The following is a 15,018-nucleotide window of genomic DNA, read 5'->3' as shown; positions in this document are numbered from 1 at the left end:
CACCTGTAACAGCTTCTTCAGCATCTCTGTGTAACCGATTCTCAAAAGTTGTGACTTAAGAGTTTAATCAAAGTCAGAAATACATTTGTGTTTCGGTATTGCTTATTCAGTATTGCAATATTGAGTCTTCAATGATGAATCAATCAGATTTTATTTATAAAGCACTTTTCCAAACAAAAAGTAGCTCAAAGTGCTATACAAAAATAAACAAAAATCCCATTGAAATTGGAACTCCCTACACACACGCACACACACACGCACGCACACACACACACACACACACGCACACGCACACACACACTAAAATACAATAATATCAATAAATGAAAGGGTTTTGTGCTTATGAACTCTACATGCTGAGGACAGAGGAGTTGGGTGAGGAGATGCAGCTAAAAAGATCGGTCTTGGGCTTACTCTTAAAAAACATCAACATTCTCAGCGATCCTCAGGTGATGAAGCAGAATGGTTCCAAATAGATAATAAGATATGGTCTTTCTAATAAACTAGTGATAATAGTGGTGATCAGTTAGTTTCACAAAAAAATCCAATAGTTTTGTGTTTGGTTAACAATGTTAGAATCAGTGTTTCTTCAATTGAAATTTAAAGAGCAAGTCAACCCCTGCCAGATTCTTACTCAACTCCCTCTTCATGTTTGAAAAATGCAACAAATGCTGTTGCCTTGCAGACCGAGAGGGCGGAGCCGCAAACCAATACACACACACAGGCTCACAACGACATTGTGACATCATAATGTACCAGTTTACATCATAGCATACCTCTTAGCCAATAGCAGTGGCAGATTTAAATTCAAATGCAGTGCAGAGTTTTTACCTGACGACGGCACAACACTGTCAGTTTTAGGCAGAATATTTAAATTTTAACTAAGATGCACTGAAGTGCCAAATTATTGACTACACATGTCTGCAGCACGATTAGACACTCGTTTATGTAGTTTATCAGCAAAAAAAAGTTGATTTAGGGGTGACTTGCTCTTTAAATATTTAAATATTTTGAATAATTTATATTTAAAAAGATGTTAAATCACTTCAAATATGGTAAATAAACAGTCTTCAACAGCACCATTTGAAGAAATGTAGCTTCTAAATGTAAATTCTTTGAGATTTTGATGCAGACTTATGAACTGCTTTAAAACTTTTGATTTAAAAAGTTTTCTTGGAGGACATAACCCAATCTCACAAGATCTCCTGTACAAAATGTGCCTTCTGAATTCTTCATGAAAAAATAACTTTCATTTGAGCCATCATCTGAGAAAAATCACATCCTTTCATGTCTTAGTGCTTTTATTTCGACTGAAAGGTCACAATATTTGTCTGTAAACGTCACCATTTCTCCCATCAGTAAATTCACCAAATATTTTTCTTAAAACTAAAGCTCAGATAATGAAACCAGCAGTATAAATTTAGCCTGAAACTGAATTTAATACACTTTTACTAGATTTTAGTAAAGGTTTATTGCAATTCAGTCTGCTGTCATGATGGGTCCTGTTCTGGGTCTCAGCTCGGGTCTTTATTACACTGTGAATGCCATAAAAGCAGTAGAGCTTGTCTTCTCCCTCTCTTCAGTACTAGATTATCCCGTTTCCATGGATGCTTGGCTCCCATTTCCCCTGCATCGTGCAAATCAGAGGCTGAAGGCAGGCTCTGGATCAATTGCTTTCTACGGATGCCTTTATCCACCAGGCACTGCTTTCGATTTGTTTTGTCATAGTCCAACCAGTTAACAGGTCCAATTTAATTTCCTGTTTTAATGGAGGAGATGCTTTCCTGGGTTTTACTGTGTCACTGACTCCCATTCCTTCACTGTCGTCCACTATCTGTGTCCACGGTGCAGGTGATGAGGCAAAACTGCATTTCCGTCTCACCTCATCACCGTCACCAGTTCCTCATTGAAGGGAATTCAAACTGAAGACATCTATCAGGAGTTCTAGACCCTTGTGGATTTTACTTGAAGCGTTATTTTTCTCCATTTTATGCCTCCAGAGATTCCGTTAGAAATAAGCTTAGCTATATTCCAGTAAGTTGTCTCCTGCATTTGGGAAAATTCAGTTCAGTGTTAATTATTTATAGAAGCTGCACATTGTTTATGTTGCGTATTAAATGGAATTGTTTGAAAGCTGACTTTGCTGAAAATAGAGCCTCAGAGGTAGAGGACAAAGGAGCTGACTGGTGATTTGGTAACTCTCCAAAGGTACACTTTGATCTGTAAAATGTTCACACCTTTAGTTTTACTCCCGCTTGCTCGCATTGTTTATTTTGAAACTTTGATCTGTTGTCAGTGTAAACATGCTGATGTGTATGTGGGCAATATGGCACTGATGGTCTAGATAAACCACTTCATCCCGTGGGATAGCATTGGTGGTAGTAAAGTCTGTCACGGTATCCAAAAGTGGCAGTCCTAGTCCTTTAGATTCCATCATTACAATCTATTGACCCTTTGCTCCTGTGTCACCTAATTATGTTTCCGCCATGTTGGCAGAAGATTGTTGCAAAAGACTGAACAGACAAAAGTGGTGACTGACACAAGGGGGCTTGGGGAGAGATTATGACACGTCTCTAAATAAAGTAAAATTTTCTAGTGCAGAGAGGAGACAACCCATAGAAGCACTGATTTGATCTCATTTCAGAGAAAAATAGAACAGGTCAGATGCACCTAATAAATAAAATTACTAACAAACTCAGGAATCTGTTTCTTTGCTTCACTGTTCTGGTGCTGAGAATATCACTAATGCAGATCGAAGGAGATACACAGATGAATGCACCTCTTATTTATTATTTGGAGACTACATTTACTGCAGAGGCAGAGATTTTTTCTATTGATACACGGACTTAACAGAATCATTTTAAATTTGAATAGGGGAAGACTACAGGAGGGAGCGGTAAAATACAGGGGGTCCCCAGCAAAAACAAGAAACTTTACGAGTCTGATGAAGCCCGCTGGTTTTCCATCAGGCAGTCACGGGGCAGCTCCAACGACCCAGTGGCTGTGCTAGGTTATTCGAGCTCAGTCGGGTGAACGAGCCGAGGCGACGTCGTGCTCTGCTTAAGAAGAGGTTATATTTTCCTGCTTCAGAAGAAGCGTCCAACGTGTTTTTACGCTGTCTCTCGAGACATGTCACGTCGCTAAGTTGTTAGCGCCGCGCGCTAACACGTCAATAGTGCAGCATAGCCTGCTGGAGGTTTTAAGGGTTCAGATGAAAACACCCGACCTCTCAGGCTGCTCACACATCGATCTTAAGTTGTCGCTGCTGCGCTCACATCGTAATACAGTATTAGATGCTGTTAAAGTCAGACATGAAAAAATAAATAAATTTTACATGAATAAGTGATGCTTATCCTGGTGGGGGGAGGAAAACCTGGCAAGATCGTCAACACTCGTTTATCTTAATGCTATTGAAACATGTAAACCAAAAGGCATTATATCCACTGCTACCTTTCTAATTTTAAACTCAGTAACTTCTGCTGTAACTTCACCTTGCCCTGCCTGCTCCTCCACCTGTTGTGATCACAAGCGACAACATAGTAGTTCCCGCTGCTTCTTCGGGAAACAGCGCCCGAAAAAAAAAAAACTTGGGATCTTGTAGGCGTGGCGTTGGGATTTCAGCCGTGGCGGGCCGCCACGGCTACGCCTATGTAAGGGAAACCCTGTCATTGGGTAACTGACTGCCTTCATGCTCTGTGATTGGCCAGTCACATGAAGCGCCCGCCCCTCCCTACACACAAATCTCTGCTCCGGCTCATCCACACACACAGACAGTAACAGATCTCGCTGTGCTTGCTTCACTGTTGCTCATGTTTCTTCAGTACTCCCTAGGTCTTCTTCAGCTCGCCTCTTTTTCGGTTGAATATTTAAAGTAACTTTTTTTGTAACGTACGTGGTGCATTTGACAAGACAGAGCTGAAAACGGCTCGTGCTGTCGGTCACTGCCTCCTGCAGATTAAATTAGCCAAATAGCTAATCCCCATCCAGACTACATCAACTTTAATTAGCCTTGAAAACCAGACACATGAACTTGAAAAGAGACCAAATTACTTAAACCAGCATATCTTCTATTGAATTCATAACATCTGTTAGGATGGTGTCAGAAGTGTGTAATGAGAAATACTCGGCCTTTTTGAATACCTTACCTTTTACCTGTTTGCACAAAAATGACAAAAATAAGTGGCATCATTAAAAAGTTTGTAACTATCTTATAGTCCTGTAATACGCTAAGTAACTCCCAAGTAGACATTACAAGCACTGCACTATATTTTTCTAAAGGCTGTAGCTGAATAAATAAAGAAAACTGTCCAACTTTTACCACATCTACAGTCCCTAACTCTTAATTCATCCTCTGAGCTAACTTTTATTCCCCACATTAAGAACATTACAAAAATAGGTTTTTATCACTTGAAAAACATCACCACAGTCTGCCTCTTTCTCTCTCTGGCCGATACAGAGACGCTGATGGACGCTTTTATCACCAGTAGAATTGATTACTGTAATGCCCTGCTTTCTGGTTTTCCCAGAAAGAGTACCTCAGGCTTACAACTCCTACAAAATTTGGCAGCTTGTGTCCCGGCGAAGACCAGGAGGCAGGAGCACATTACACCTATCTTATACAAGCTGCATTGGCTTCCTGTACGTTTCAGGATCGATTTTAAGGTTCTTTTAATGGTTTTTAAATGTCTTAATGGTCTTGGGCCTTCTTATCTCTCAGAACTGCTTCATAGATACGAGACTTTGCGGTCCCTGCGCCCCTCTGGCAGCCATCTTCTCATCATTCCAAAAGTCAGGACACGCTCCCAAGGCGAGGCATCCTTCCAGTTTTTTGGCCCTCACCTCTGGAACAGTCTGCCAGAGGACCTCAGAGACGTAGAGAGTGTTCTTGTTTTTAAGGCCAGGCTCAAGACTCACCTTTTTAGTATAGCTTTTAATTGATTTAGATCTATTTTAGCCAGTTTTACCGTCTTTTGTATATGTTATCAGTGTTTTATTACCTTCTCTTTTAATTAAATGACATTTTATTATATATTAATTTTAACTTTTAATAATTATTAGTTTTAACCAGTATTAATAATATGTTGTACAATATTTAAAAAATGTAATTATATGTTTCTATTTCTTAGGTGTGTTCTTGCTGTGTCGCGTTTCCAATTCCATGCTGTAGTTCTTTTTTTTAAAACACAGAACAGTTTCGTTCTGACTCGTCAGCCTGAGAAAGTTTGCAGCCGCAAACGAAACGTAGCAGGAAAACGGGTAACAAAACTGTTCTGTGTTTTAAAAAAAGAACTACAGCATGAAATGTTTCCACTTGGTTATCTTTTATCAGTGTGTCGGTGAAGGTTCTCAGTCATCCAGGTCATTGTAGTCTAAAGCCGAGCGTACACTGTGCGACTTTTTCACTTTTTTGAGCCGATTTTCCACTCGTGCGAGAATCCACGAGATCGGGGCGAGTTTTGCGCTGAGCGTCGTGTAGTGTACAGGGGGTTACGAGAGGCGATTAACACCACGTGACCAGCTACCGATCAGCAATCGTGAGCTCGCACAAACTTCTGGCGTGTTTAATATTTCGCTCGTCCCTCGTGAGGGTATCGCACTGTTGAAGCGGCGCTGCAAGCAGCTGCGACCCAAAAAGTATCAGAACCGCTCACGGCGCATGCGCAATCCTGCATCAACACCGCTCGCCCGCTGTTTCCCTAACAACACACGTTGTTCATTTTTATTTCTACACGTTTTTTTCCTCACAAAGATTGTCAAGAAAGCGTGTTTGTCGTGTTCATGTCAAATTAAACTGATCACTAAACACAGACTTACTTTCTTTATTTCGTTTTCCTCATCCAACCCCCATAAATCCCTGTGTGTCCTCCTGCAGCACTCCCGAAGGACAACAGGCAAAACAAGACCAAAAAGTCTGACGTGTTGAGTAAAAACTGCTATTTTTAGCATATTTTTAGGTCCGACGTGTTGCTACCAGACGTACAGTGTGAGCAGTCAGGTCGCATCCGAGAACTGGGTCGTACAGTGTGAGCGCATGACTCGTGAGATCTGCCCTGCGAGGAAGTCGTACAGTTTGAGCTGAAGCTGAGTGCTACGAGTGAAAAAGTCGCACAGTGTACGCCCAGCTTAAGGGGCTTTGAAAGAAAAGCGTCTGGACTTCTTTGAGTTGCTTGAAGACGTTTCACCTCTCATCCGAGAGGCTTCTTCAGTTCTAAGGTCAAATGGTGGAGAGTCCCAGATTTAAACCCAGTGGGAGTTTCCCGAAGAAGGAACAAAAGACCCCCTGATGATCTTCTACATAAACACATGAGCCAAGGTGTGAGGGTGGGTGTGGGTCCTATTCAGCCAGAGTTTCGGGTGAGCTCATTGTGAAGCCTGGCCCCACCCTATCACGTGAATTCCTGAGGTCAGGTGGCCCAGGATATGCGTGGGCGTTGAGGCATCTGGGAAGGGATCTCAAAACTGGATTATAGATGCAGACAGCTGGTGTCGTAAACCACCGCCTCTGTTCAAAGATGGTTGCTCACAGTGGACATAAATGGCTTCCTTTACTCCTCTTTCAAAAGAGGTTTTCTTTCAAAAGGTTTACGACATTATTCTGTTAACTGAAGACAATTGTGTACCTGAGGACATTTTCTTATCTGTGAAGTCAACACACCAGAGAGCAGATGTTTGTTATATGATTCTAGTTGCTACTGCTTCAGGATAATGATGTAGAATAAAACCTGATTATTATCTGGATTTCAGTCGTGGCTCCCATCAATGCCCAACTTGCCACCGTGGGATCAATGTAATCAGATTCACCAGAGAGAGTAAAACCAACACTTTTACCAAGGAAAACTGAAAGATCAGAGCGGAGAGATTAATTGGATCCCTCAGCCAGGGAAAAAACCGGAAGCATTTCATTTTTGACATTAATGATGTCCTTCACCACCTCTTCTGACTTTAAAAGGACTAGCATGTTCTGCATGTTGGTTTTTTCTTGTTGGTTGCTTTGAATTGAAATGTAAATGTTAAAGTGACATTATTTATTCACCATGTTGGCGAGAAGAACGGTGAATCTCACATAAAAATGAAGTGTTCTTTGTTCCATGAGGAAGCAGCAGGAATCGACGTGTTTTCCTCTCTGTGTTTCTGCAGCTGCGGCTCTGGGGAATTTGGTTTCAGATCTGGCGGGTCTCGGGTAAGCAGCACGTTAAACCGGCTCACAGGAATGACTATTGAGTGGCGTGTGTCAAGTCTCATGAAGTTCAAAAGTTTCATCTAGTGCTTTTATAAATTAATCAGTCTGTGGGGGTTTTCCCCTCTTCCTATATACAATTCTAATTATTTGTTACCTAAAAATCACATTTAATGGCTGTTTTGTTGCTTTTTGAAGCATCTTCTATTATTTTGTTCAGCTATATTTACCTTAAATAATATTTTATTATTAATCACAATAGTTACATTAAGATTCATTAAGGTCACAGAACCTTATTAAAAGGCAACACACGAGTTTTAAATAAAACATAGTTCCTCTTATAAAAATGTTTTTGCACCTTAAAAAAAGTGACTTTTTTTTGTCAGCCTTAGTTGCCTAAAAATGACCAGAGTGACCTGCTAGTCCTCAGTAGCTCAGACATTTGGAGACACAACTGGATTGATTTGTTTGACAGAAAAATAAAAAAAGAAATGTCATTTAATATAAAATGTACAACATTAATGGCTGTAATTAGGGAATAAAGTGACAATATGCATTTCCCCTGGCAATGGGGGGGTTACATACCTAAATTATTGCAAGCAAGCGTTATTTTTGTGTTTGAGTAAGACTTTACCAACGGATGCCCATTAGGGTCAAAAATCCCTGGGAGTGCAACCTCCAGCTAAACAACAAGCACATCAGACTCCCTTTCCTCACGGGCAACGAGTGAAGAGGTAAATGTGTAAAACATTTATGAACGGTGAAAGTTTTATAATCGTTTGTTACAAATCAGTAAATGTGTTTTGTCCTCATGGGCTCCCGTAGAAGGAAGCTAAAGCATCTAACATGGCGTTGCCCAGAGAATTGGACCCACTCATGTTTTTACACCCAATTTTTATGGTTATGTTACAAAGCCGCCAACCGTCATTTAATTCATTTTCAACAACAGTTCAATGGATATTTCCAGAGATTAACAGTAAAAACTACACATTGTCTCTTTAAGCAGTCGAGTGGGAAGAGCTTAAACATCATGAGAATTTTTTTTAGAACTTGTGGAAATAAAGCTGGTTAAAATGGACAAATATGCAATCGTGTGTGTGTGTGTGTGTGTGTGTGTGCGTGTGCGTGTGTAGTCTTGCAGGTTACGTAGAAGTTCTGGCTACCAAACTAGGGATGCAGGTTCCAGATCTGACACCTAAACAAGTGGACATGTGGCAGACCAGGCTCAGCTCTCACATGGTGAGGTTTGCTACTCCGGTTTAAAAACTTGTTCTTCTGTCAGCATGAAGAGTAACTTCAGCAGAAGAAGTACGATTTTTGTTCGGTTCAACGTGTGTTCTATATTATAAATCCAAAGACGGTGAAGGTCACCTCTGAGAGTCAGCAGATTCACTGCTGACTTGGTTTCTTGTGAAGCGAAAGGATCCTAAATGCATCTAATGAGAAAAGGAAAACGTTTGCCGGCAGCTGAGTTAACATGTTAGTGTGACTGTTTTAAAACTTCACTGTTTTGTTGCATTTAAATGCTAAGTTCACTCGCTTATTTTTAAAATATGATTGTTCACTCTGAGTTTGACGTGCAGGCTAAACATGCTAATTGTCTTCTACCCCTGCTTCCTGTGCCAGAAGTTACACATAGAAACGCTCAGATAAGAAAAGCCAGACATTTGTACATCATGATGTCACAGTAGCATTCACGGACTCACCCGCCTAATGGGCTCGACACACGGGAGGCGACATCGCCTCTCCTCCATTCATTTTCAATGAGACATGCGCGACAAAGCGATAATCGCGGGTCTCCCTCCTACCAAGCGAAACAAGAAAAACGTGCGTGTGAAATTTTGCGCCCGTGCACGTGTCGTGCACAGGCGACCCAGCGACGCGATCCCAGAAAGTCGAAACATTTTCAACTTTTCATCGCTGTCGCTCGGACGAGGACCAATCAACGGAGGTTTCATTCACTGACCAATGAGCGGACAGGATGCTCCGTACATCTCTGAGCAAACATGGAGAAGTTGATTATTATTATGTTTTATAGTAAAATCAGAAGTAAGATTTCACATAACTCTAGCAGCACCTTGTGAAACATCATATCTACCACTTTATTAACTCTGAACCGCTTAAATAACCTTAATTCCCTCCAACCTGACACAGCCAAACAAAACAACAGAAGATTCGATTTCGCCATGGAACAGAACGCGTAGACGGCTTTGCCGCTGGCCGCGGGTCGCCTCCCGTGTGACAGGTAGTAAAAGCGACGGCGACAAATTTCGCTGATCTCGGTCGTTTGTCGCCTCCCGTGTGTCGAACCCATTAGTTTGTGATGAGGAAGGCTGTTGTCATCCAAGAAAGAGCACAGCGCATCTTAGCTAGTAGAAGCTAACCCATTAGCATTAGCAACTCCACCACATGGCAGAACTCCTTCAGGCTTGTGTTATTTGTGGAGATAAAACATCAATGGAGTTTGTGGTAGATGTGTTTTTTCACTGGCTCACCTCTGCTACCTGAAACAGGAGCACCAGAGCGTTTTTCAGGCATTCATTTATACGAGAGACCACTGCAGATGTGTTGGAAAAAATAAGTGAATTTGTTTTTTCGCATTAAACCTGAACTCTTACCTAGTCTTTCCATCAGACGTCTAAACGGTGGATAGCATCTGCGAAACATAAAACACAGCTAATGGCCTCTGCTCTGATCATTGGGTTTGTTATAAATGGGAACAGATTTGGCATACCCAATCAATCAAAGCTTTATTTATAAAGCGCCTTCCGCAACCCTGGCAGGAAGCCCAAAGCGCTGAACATGGTTCAGTTGTAGATAAATATATTGAATAAATCAACAATAAAAGCAATTGAAATTACAAATTACAAAATGGATGAAACATTCTGGTACAGGACAAATGTGTAAAACACTGGATTGAGTGAACCAATGAAAACTGTAAAATAAATTCAACATAAGAGGGCCAAAATCAAGCTTGTTCTGGAAACGCCAAGCGGAGGAGGTGTTTTTTAGGTGACTAGACAAAGTGTTGCGGTGCTGCCCCAAATGTACACCCTGGGTTTATATTTTAAGCGCTACGCTTACAGAACTCAGCAAAAAAGGGTTTGCAACAGAAGTGGGCCCAGCAGAAACCACTTAGGAACCACTGGCTTAACTAAAACATATATTACCTGTGACAGCTCATGGATGGAGGTAAAGAAAGACCTTTAGGATGCATGTTGCCATCTTTCTCCTTTGTTATCGTGTGACCTGGCAAAATCACACGTGGTCTTGCAATTCTCCTGTGATTTTGTGATCTTGGGGAGGCTGACGCTCTTGTTCTGCTGCAGGGTAAGGCGATTGGCGTGTCCATCGGCTGCATCCTGGGGATGTTTCCTCTGCTTTTCCTCAACAGTGACGATGAGGATGAGGAAGCACAGCCCGGCAGTGACACGGCATCCTAACAAGCCACTACATCCCTCTCATCTCAAACTGCTCAAGTCAACATTACAGAAAAGTATTCACCCATGGCAGCTCCTCTGTCACCCCGCTCAGGCGGCTTCCACACCTAGACCTTTCTAAGCCTTTAACACAGCTTTGGTTTCAACACAAAGGACTTGAATCTATCGATTCTCTCCAGTTGCAAAGGTTGTACTTTTATTTTTATCCAAGAAAAATGGCTGTTTAATCTCGTCACTCCTGCTGTTTATTGATTTCTCCGTCGAGTCCTGAGTGAGCGATGCTGACAGTTCTTGGTCGAGTTTGTTTTTCTGTAGTTGTTAGATGAAAAACTCTTGTTATTTTTTTGCTTGAATATTAAAAGCAAAGCACTAAAATGTAGTTAGGAGTCACCTGGACTTAGCAGCTAAACTCTTCAGCAAACCCCTGAACCAAGTTAGATTTGTCACTACTGTTATCTTTCGGTTTTAGTACCAAGTGTAGACCTGGGACGAGACGAGTTAGCAGTCTAGGTCTAACTTTAACGTTTTAGGATTTTCCTCTTTCTTTCTTTCAGACATGGCAGCCTGTATTTGTTACCAGAGCTAGCAAGCGCGCCCCTATAAACACTTAATAGATATCTATGCAGCTGCTGAACTTTTCTCCTTTGCACTTTAGTGGTTGGTTAAAAAAAACTGGTGTTTCCTGAAGAACCAGGTCTTTGGTGAAGGAGACTGATTTACATAATGTCATTAACAAAACTAAAATACTCTTTATTTAAATAAAAACGGCTAAATGTACAGGTGGGAACGGAAGGGCAGCTTCTGTGATGTTCATCTAGTCCCAGAACGACAGAAAGGAGGAGAAATCTCATAAGTACCTGTGGAAGAAGACAGGATCTCCTGCTAAAATCAGACATTTTAGTGGTGGACTGTTGCCCTTAGTTCCTCTTCACTCTGGTGTTATTTGCAAAACAAGTCCAAGTAAGTTATTCCACACGGATCTGTTGTTCCAGACAGAAACCGTGTTATAACACTTCCTTATTTAATGCTAAAGAGATACGATCAGTCTCCAGTTTAATGGAACGTCCGACCTTCGTGAAGCACACGCGTCTCGTGGAAGCCGCCTGAGTAGCTTTAAAGATAGAAAACGCTCACCTGTACCTGATTCCATTCTCTACTGATCCTTCTGGCTGCAGGAACTGAGCGCTTCCAACAGCATCTGGTGTGTTTTCTAACGCAGCGTCAGAAGCAGAAGGTGCACTTTTTACTTCTGTTGATCAGATGGGTCGACTCGTGATGCTTTCTACTCTTATTTAAAGGAAAAGCACATTAGATGATGAATTATCCTTTAGCACTAACTTTATATATTTAACGACTTCATCTCAAACACTATTTACTCACGGGACACCTGTGATGTCATCACTTTAAAAGTGAATCAGAGCATCCTTAAACTTCCTAGAAATGAAACGGGAAAAGCCTCGTCTGCTACCTCCAGGATTATTGTTGCTGTTTTAATGCATGAAGGCCTGATGTAGCTATAAAGTCAGTGAATCTTTATCAGTTTGGTTTTTAAATTGGATGCTTAAGCATCCTTTGATGTTTTGCGTGGCTTGAAATAAGGAAGGAGGCGTTCAGTGGCCGTGCACACAATTTACAAACTGAAGTTGTTTCCAGTTTAGGCTTTTTAATTTTCATGGTTCTAAATCTGCTTGTTTCACACTTTCGTCCCACCATCTGTGTTCATTGTTATTACTGTTTTTGTTTGTGTTATCACACATGAAGCTCCAGATGGTTGCGATGATGTAGTCAGAAACATTTATGCAAAGAAGAGAAGCGTGTCTGTCTTGGTGTCTCACACATCAGCACACCTGTGAGGGGTCTATTAGCACTCAAATTCATCAGCAGAAGGAAATAGGACATCTCCCAGAATGCAACTTTCTGGCAATGAATAAAAAGCATTTTTCCCACGACTTCTTTATCCATAAACCAGTTAAATGTGAAGGATTACCAGTAGAACAGATTTATGCAAATATATGAAAGTGGTGAAAAATGGGAATAAGATGGTTTGATGTCTAAGGATCCTGAGCTGTGTGTTTAGTCTGAATGAGACGAAACCAACAAGTATTATTACAAATCTTTATCTTATAAAATACCAAGAATCATGCCTCTGTGCTAAACTATAGCAGAACAATGTCATTTCAAAAGCAGAAAGCAGGATTTTAATGTGCGGTTAAACAAATAACCATTATTAATGTTTTAGATCATAAATGAGTCCAACAGGAACTACTGCTGGTTGTCTGATCATGTGATCTGATCTGTAGCGGTGATGAATTCTGTCGACTGCTCAGGCCAAAAGCTGACGCAAGAACCGTGGCATTGATTATGTCAACCAGGGCGTTTCTGCTGTACTTGCACATCAGAGGTTTGAGGGAAATGATGAATCTAGGATTAAACTACAGGATCACACATCGCTCTGCTTTCCATAATCCAAGCTGTTGGTCTCAGAATATTTTAACCTCACACTTGATGTTGGAAGTAGAGCAGACATCCACAGGAATGATGCTGCTTTTATTGAACAGGTTGTATCTTTGTGGTGGTCGGCGCTCATCTTTTAAAACTGAAAGACTCGAAGGGCTGAAAGGAAAGTTTGAGTGTGAACGTAACTCCCGAAGGAATTAAAATGTTTGGATTAACTGGAAACCTGGAGGAAAATCAGCTGTTTTCTTCCCTGAAGGAGAATGAACAATGTACTTTCGGTTTGGATCATGTGGTTATTTGGCAATAAGTAGTTAATAAAGTAGTTTTCTGTTTGTCAGCATGAACAACCTGATCTGTTTTCTTTGAGGATGAATAAAATTTAGTTTAAAGCAAGAAAAAACTTTTTAAGCAAATGAAATGGAATTTGTCAGCCTTCTCCTCGTGGCGTTGTGCTGCCACCTTGTGGACAGTCAGATCCAGCACTTGTATGTTTGAACAAAGATCCTGTCTGTTTGCATTTTGCTGAATTGTGACATGAAGTGATATAATAAATATGGAACGTTTACTTCTGTCTTTTCTTTATAAAGTTTATTTTTATCTTATTTGTGCACAACTGTAAACATATGTGGACATTGACTTTTTACACAAAGTTTTATTCTCAACTTAATTTTTTATTATTTAGAGATGCTTCATATTAACTTTAGGTTTAAATTTAAACTTTTTAGGGGGAAGTTTGGCAAAATCTTGGTAAATTTTTATTTTGTTCATGTTTGAGAGTCTACTACTCTTTAATAGCCAAACGTATTTTTTTTTTTCCTTTAAGAGGTTATGATTATGGTCTTGCCAGTGCTCAGCCTAGCTATTAGCTCATCAGTTCTGTTTAACATAGGGGCTAATTGTCCATTAACAGGAAATCAGGAAGCATTTTGCAATAGGTAAAATTGTAAATGTTATCACAAACACTAATTGGAGATTAAACATCCTCTGTCTTTCAGGGTTGACGGTATTCCTACAAGCTGCATCAAACAGTCTCACTCCTGGAGGGTCGGATGCTGCAATTTGAACACATTTCGTCGTTAAGTGCTTCTCAAACATTTCTGCTTCTGACCTTTAAGGCTTGATTGCTCAAAAATGGCTTATTCTAGTTATATGAATGTATGGCTATTATTTTTTTAGCTTTTACATCAAATGTAGCATAAATATTGTATTAGGAATATTTTTAACTTTTACCTGATTCTGGAGATCATCTCAAGTCCCAATTCCTACTTTGTGAACCACTGATTTAAACCGCTGCTGGTGCATGGTCACAAACCGAAACCAAACGCAGATGTTTCTTTTCCTCTTTGAGTTTAAAGGCCTGTGGGGACTTTAATCATCTGAATTAACAGTAGAAATGTTTACATCCGTATGATTAGATGAAATCACGTGGAAATGCATCAGTTAAATCTGGCGAAGAAGTCATTTCTCACGGGACATGTGAGCATCATTCTCGTGGTTACACCAAATCAAGAACAAAAAACTACAAATGCTAATTGGCAGCTACTTTTTCATGTTTTCCTCCGAGTTTAATTCTAGATTTTTGCATATTAAAGGTACATGAATGACATCCTGTGGTCAAATTTGGGTACTGCAGTCCATGTTTCTAAACAAATTCTATTCCCCCTCCCATTAGTGAGCTTCATGGCTGCCACCATAACACTGATTCTTGATGACGTGTTAAGTCGATAGATGCACTTCACTGTTATATGCCTTTGTTGGTAATTGTTAAATTAGCTTGTGATTTATTAGAACAGAGTGATTAATATTCACTGTTAGCATTGTTAGCTCAATGTTACCTAGCTTTCACCCGATATTAGAGTAAAACAAAAAGATACCATGGGTTCTTGAACGTACTAGAAATTAGTCCAGATGGATATTTAACATAATAAAAGCAACTTGTGTCAA

The 15,018-nt window shown here is 40.5% G+C and overlaps 1 protein-coding gene across 1 annotated transcript in view; it reads left to right on the top strand.

Annotated features, from left to right (window-relative positions):
- Window positions 1–13,639, top strand: part of tmem65 (transmembrane protein 65) — a 66,168-nt gene extending 52,529 nt beyond the window's left edge. The window contains exons 5-7 of the mRNA XM_015973336.3: window positions 7,138–7,180; window positions 8,311–8,416; window positions 10,507–13,639. Of these exons, the coding sequence (XP_015828822.3) occupies window positions 7,138–7,180; window positions 8,311–8,416; window positions 10,507–10,620 (263 nt within the window). The 3' untranslated portion in view covers window positions 10,621–13,639. The remainder of the gene's footprint in view (window positions 1–7,137; window positions 7,181–8,310; window positions 8,417–10,506) is intronic.
- Window positions 13,640–15,018: the final 1,379 nt, after the last annotated feature.

Source organism: Nothobranchius furzeri, chromosome 19 (genome assembly GCF_043380555.1).
Source record: "Nothobranchius furzeri strain GRZ-AD chromosome 19, NfurGRZ-RIMD1, whole genome shotgun sequence".
NCBI classification, from domain to species: Eukaryota; Metazoa; Chordata; class Actinopteri; order Cyprinodontiformes; family Nothobranchiidae; genus Nothobranchius; species Nothobranchius furzeri.
This window is presented reverse-complemented; position numbering and strand designations above follow the sequence as displayed.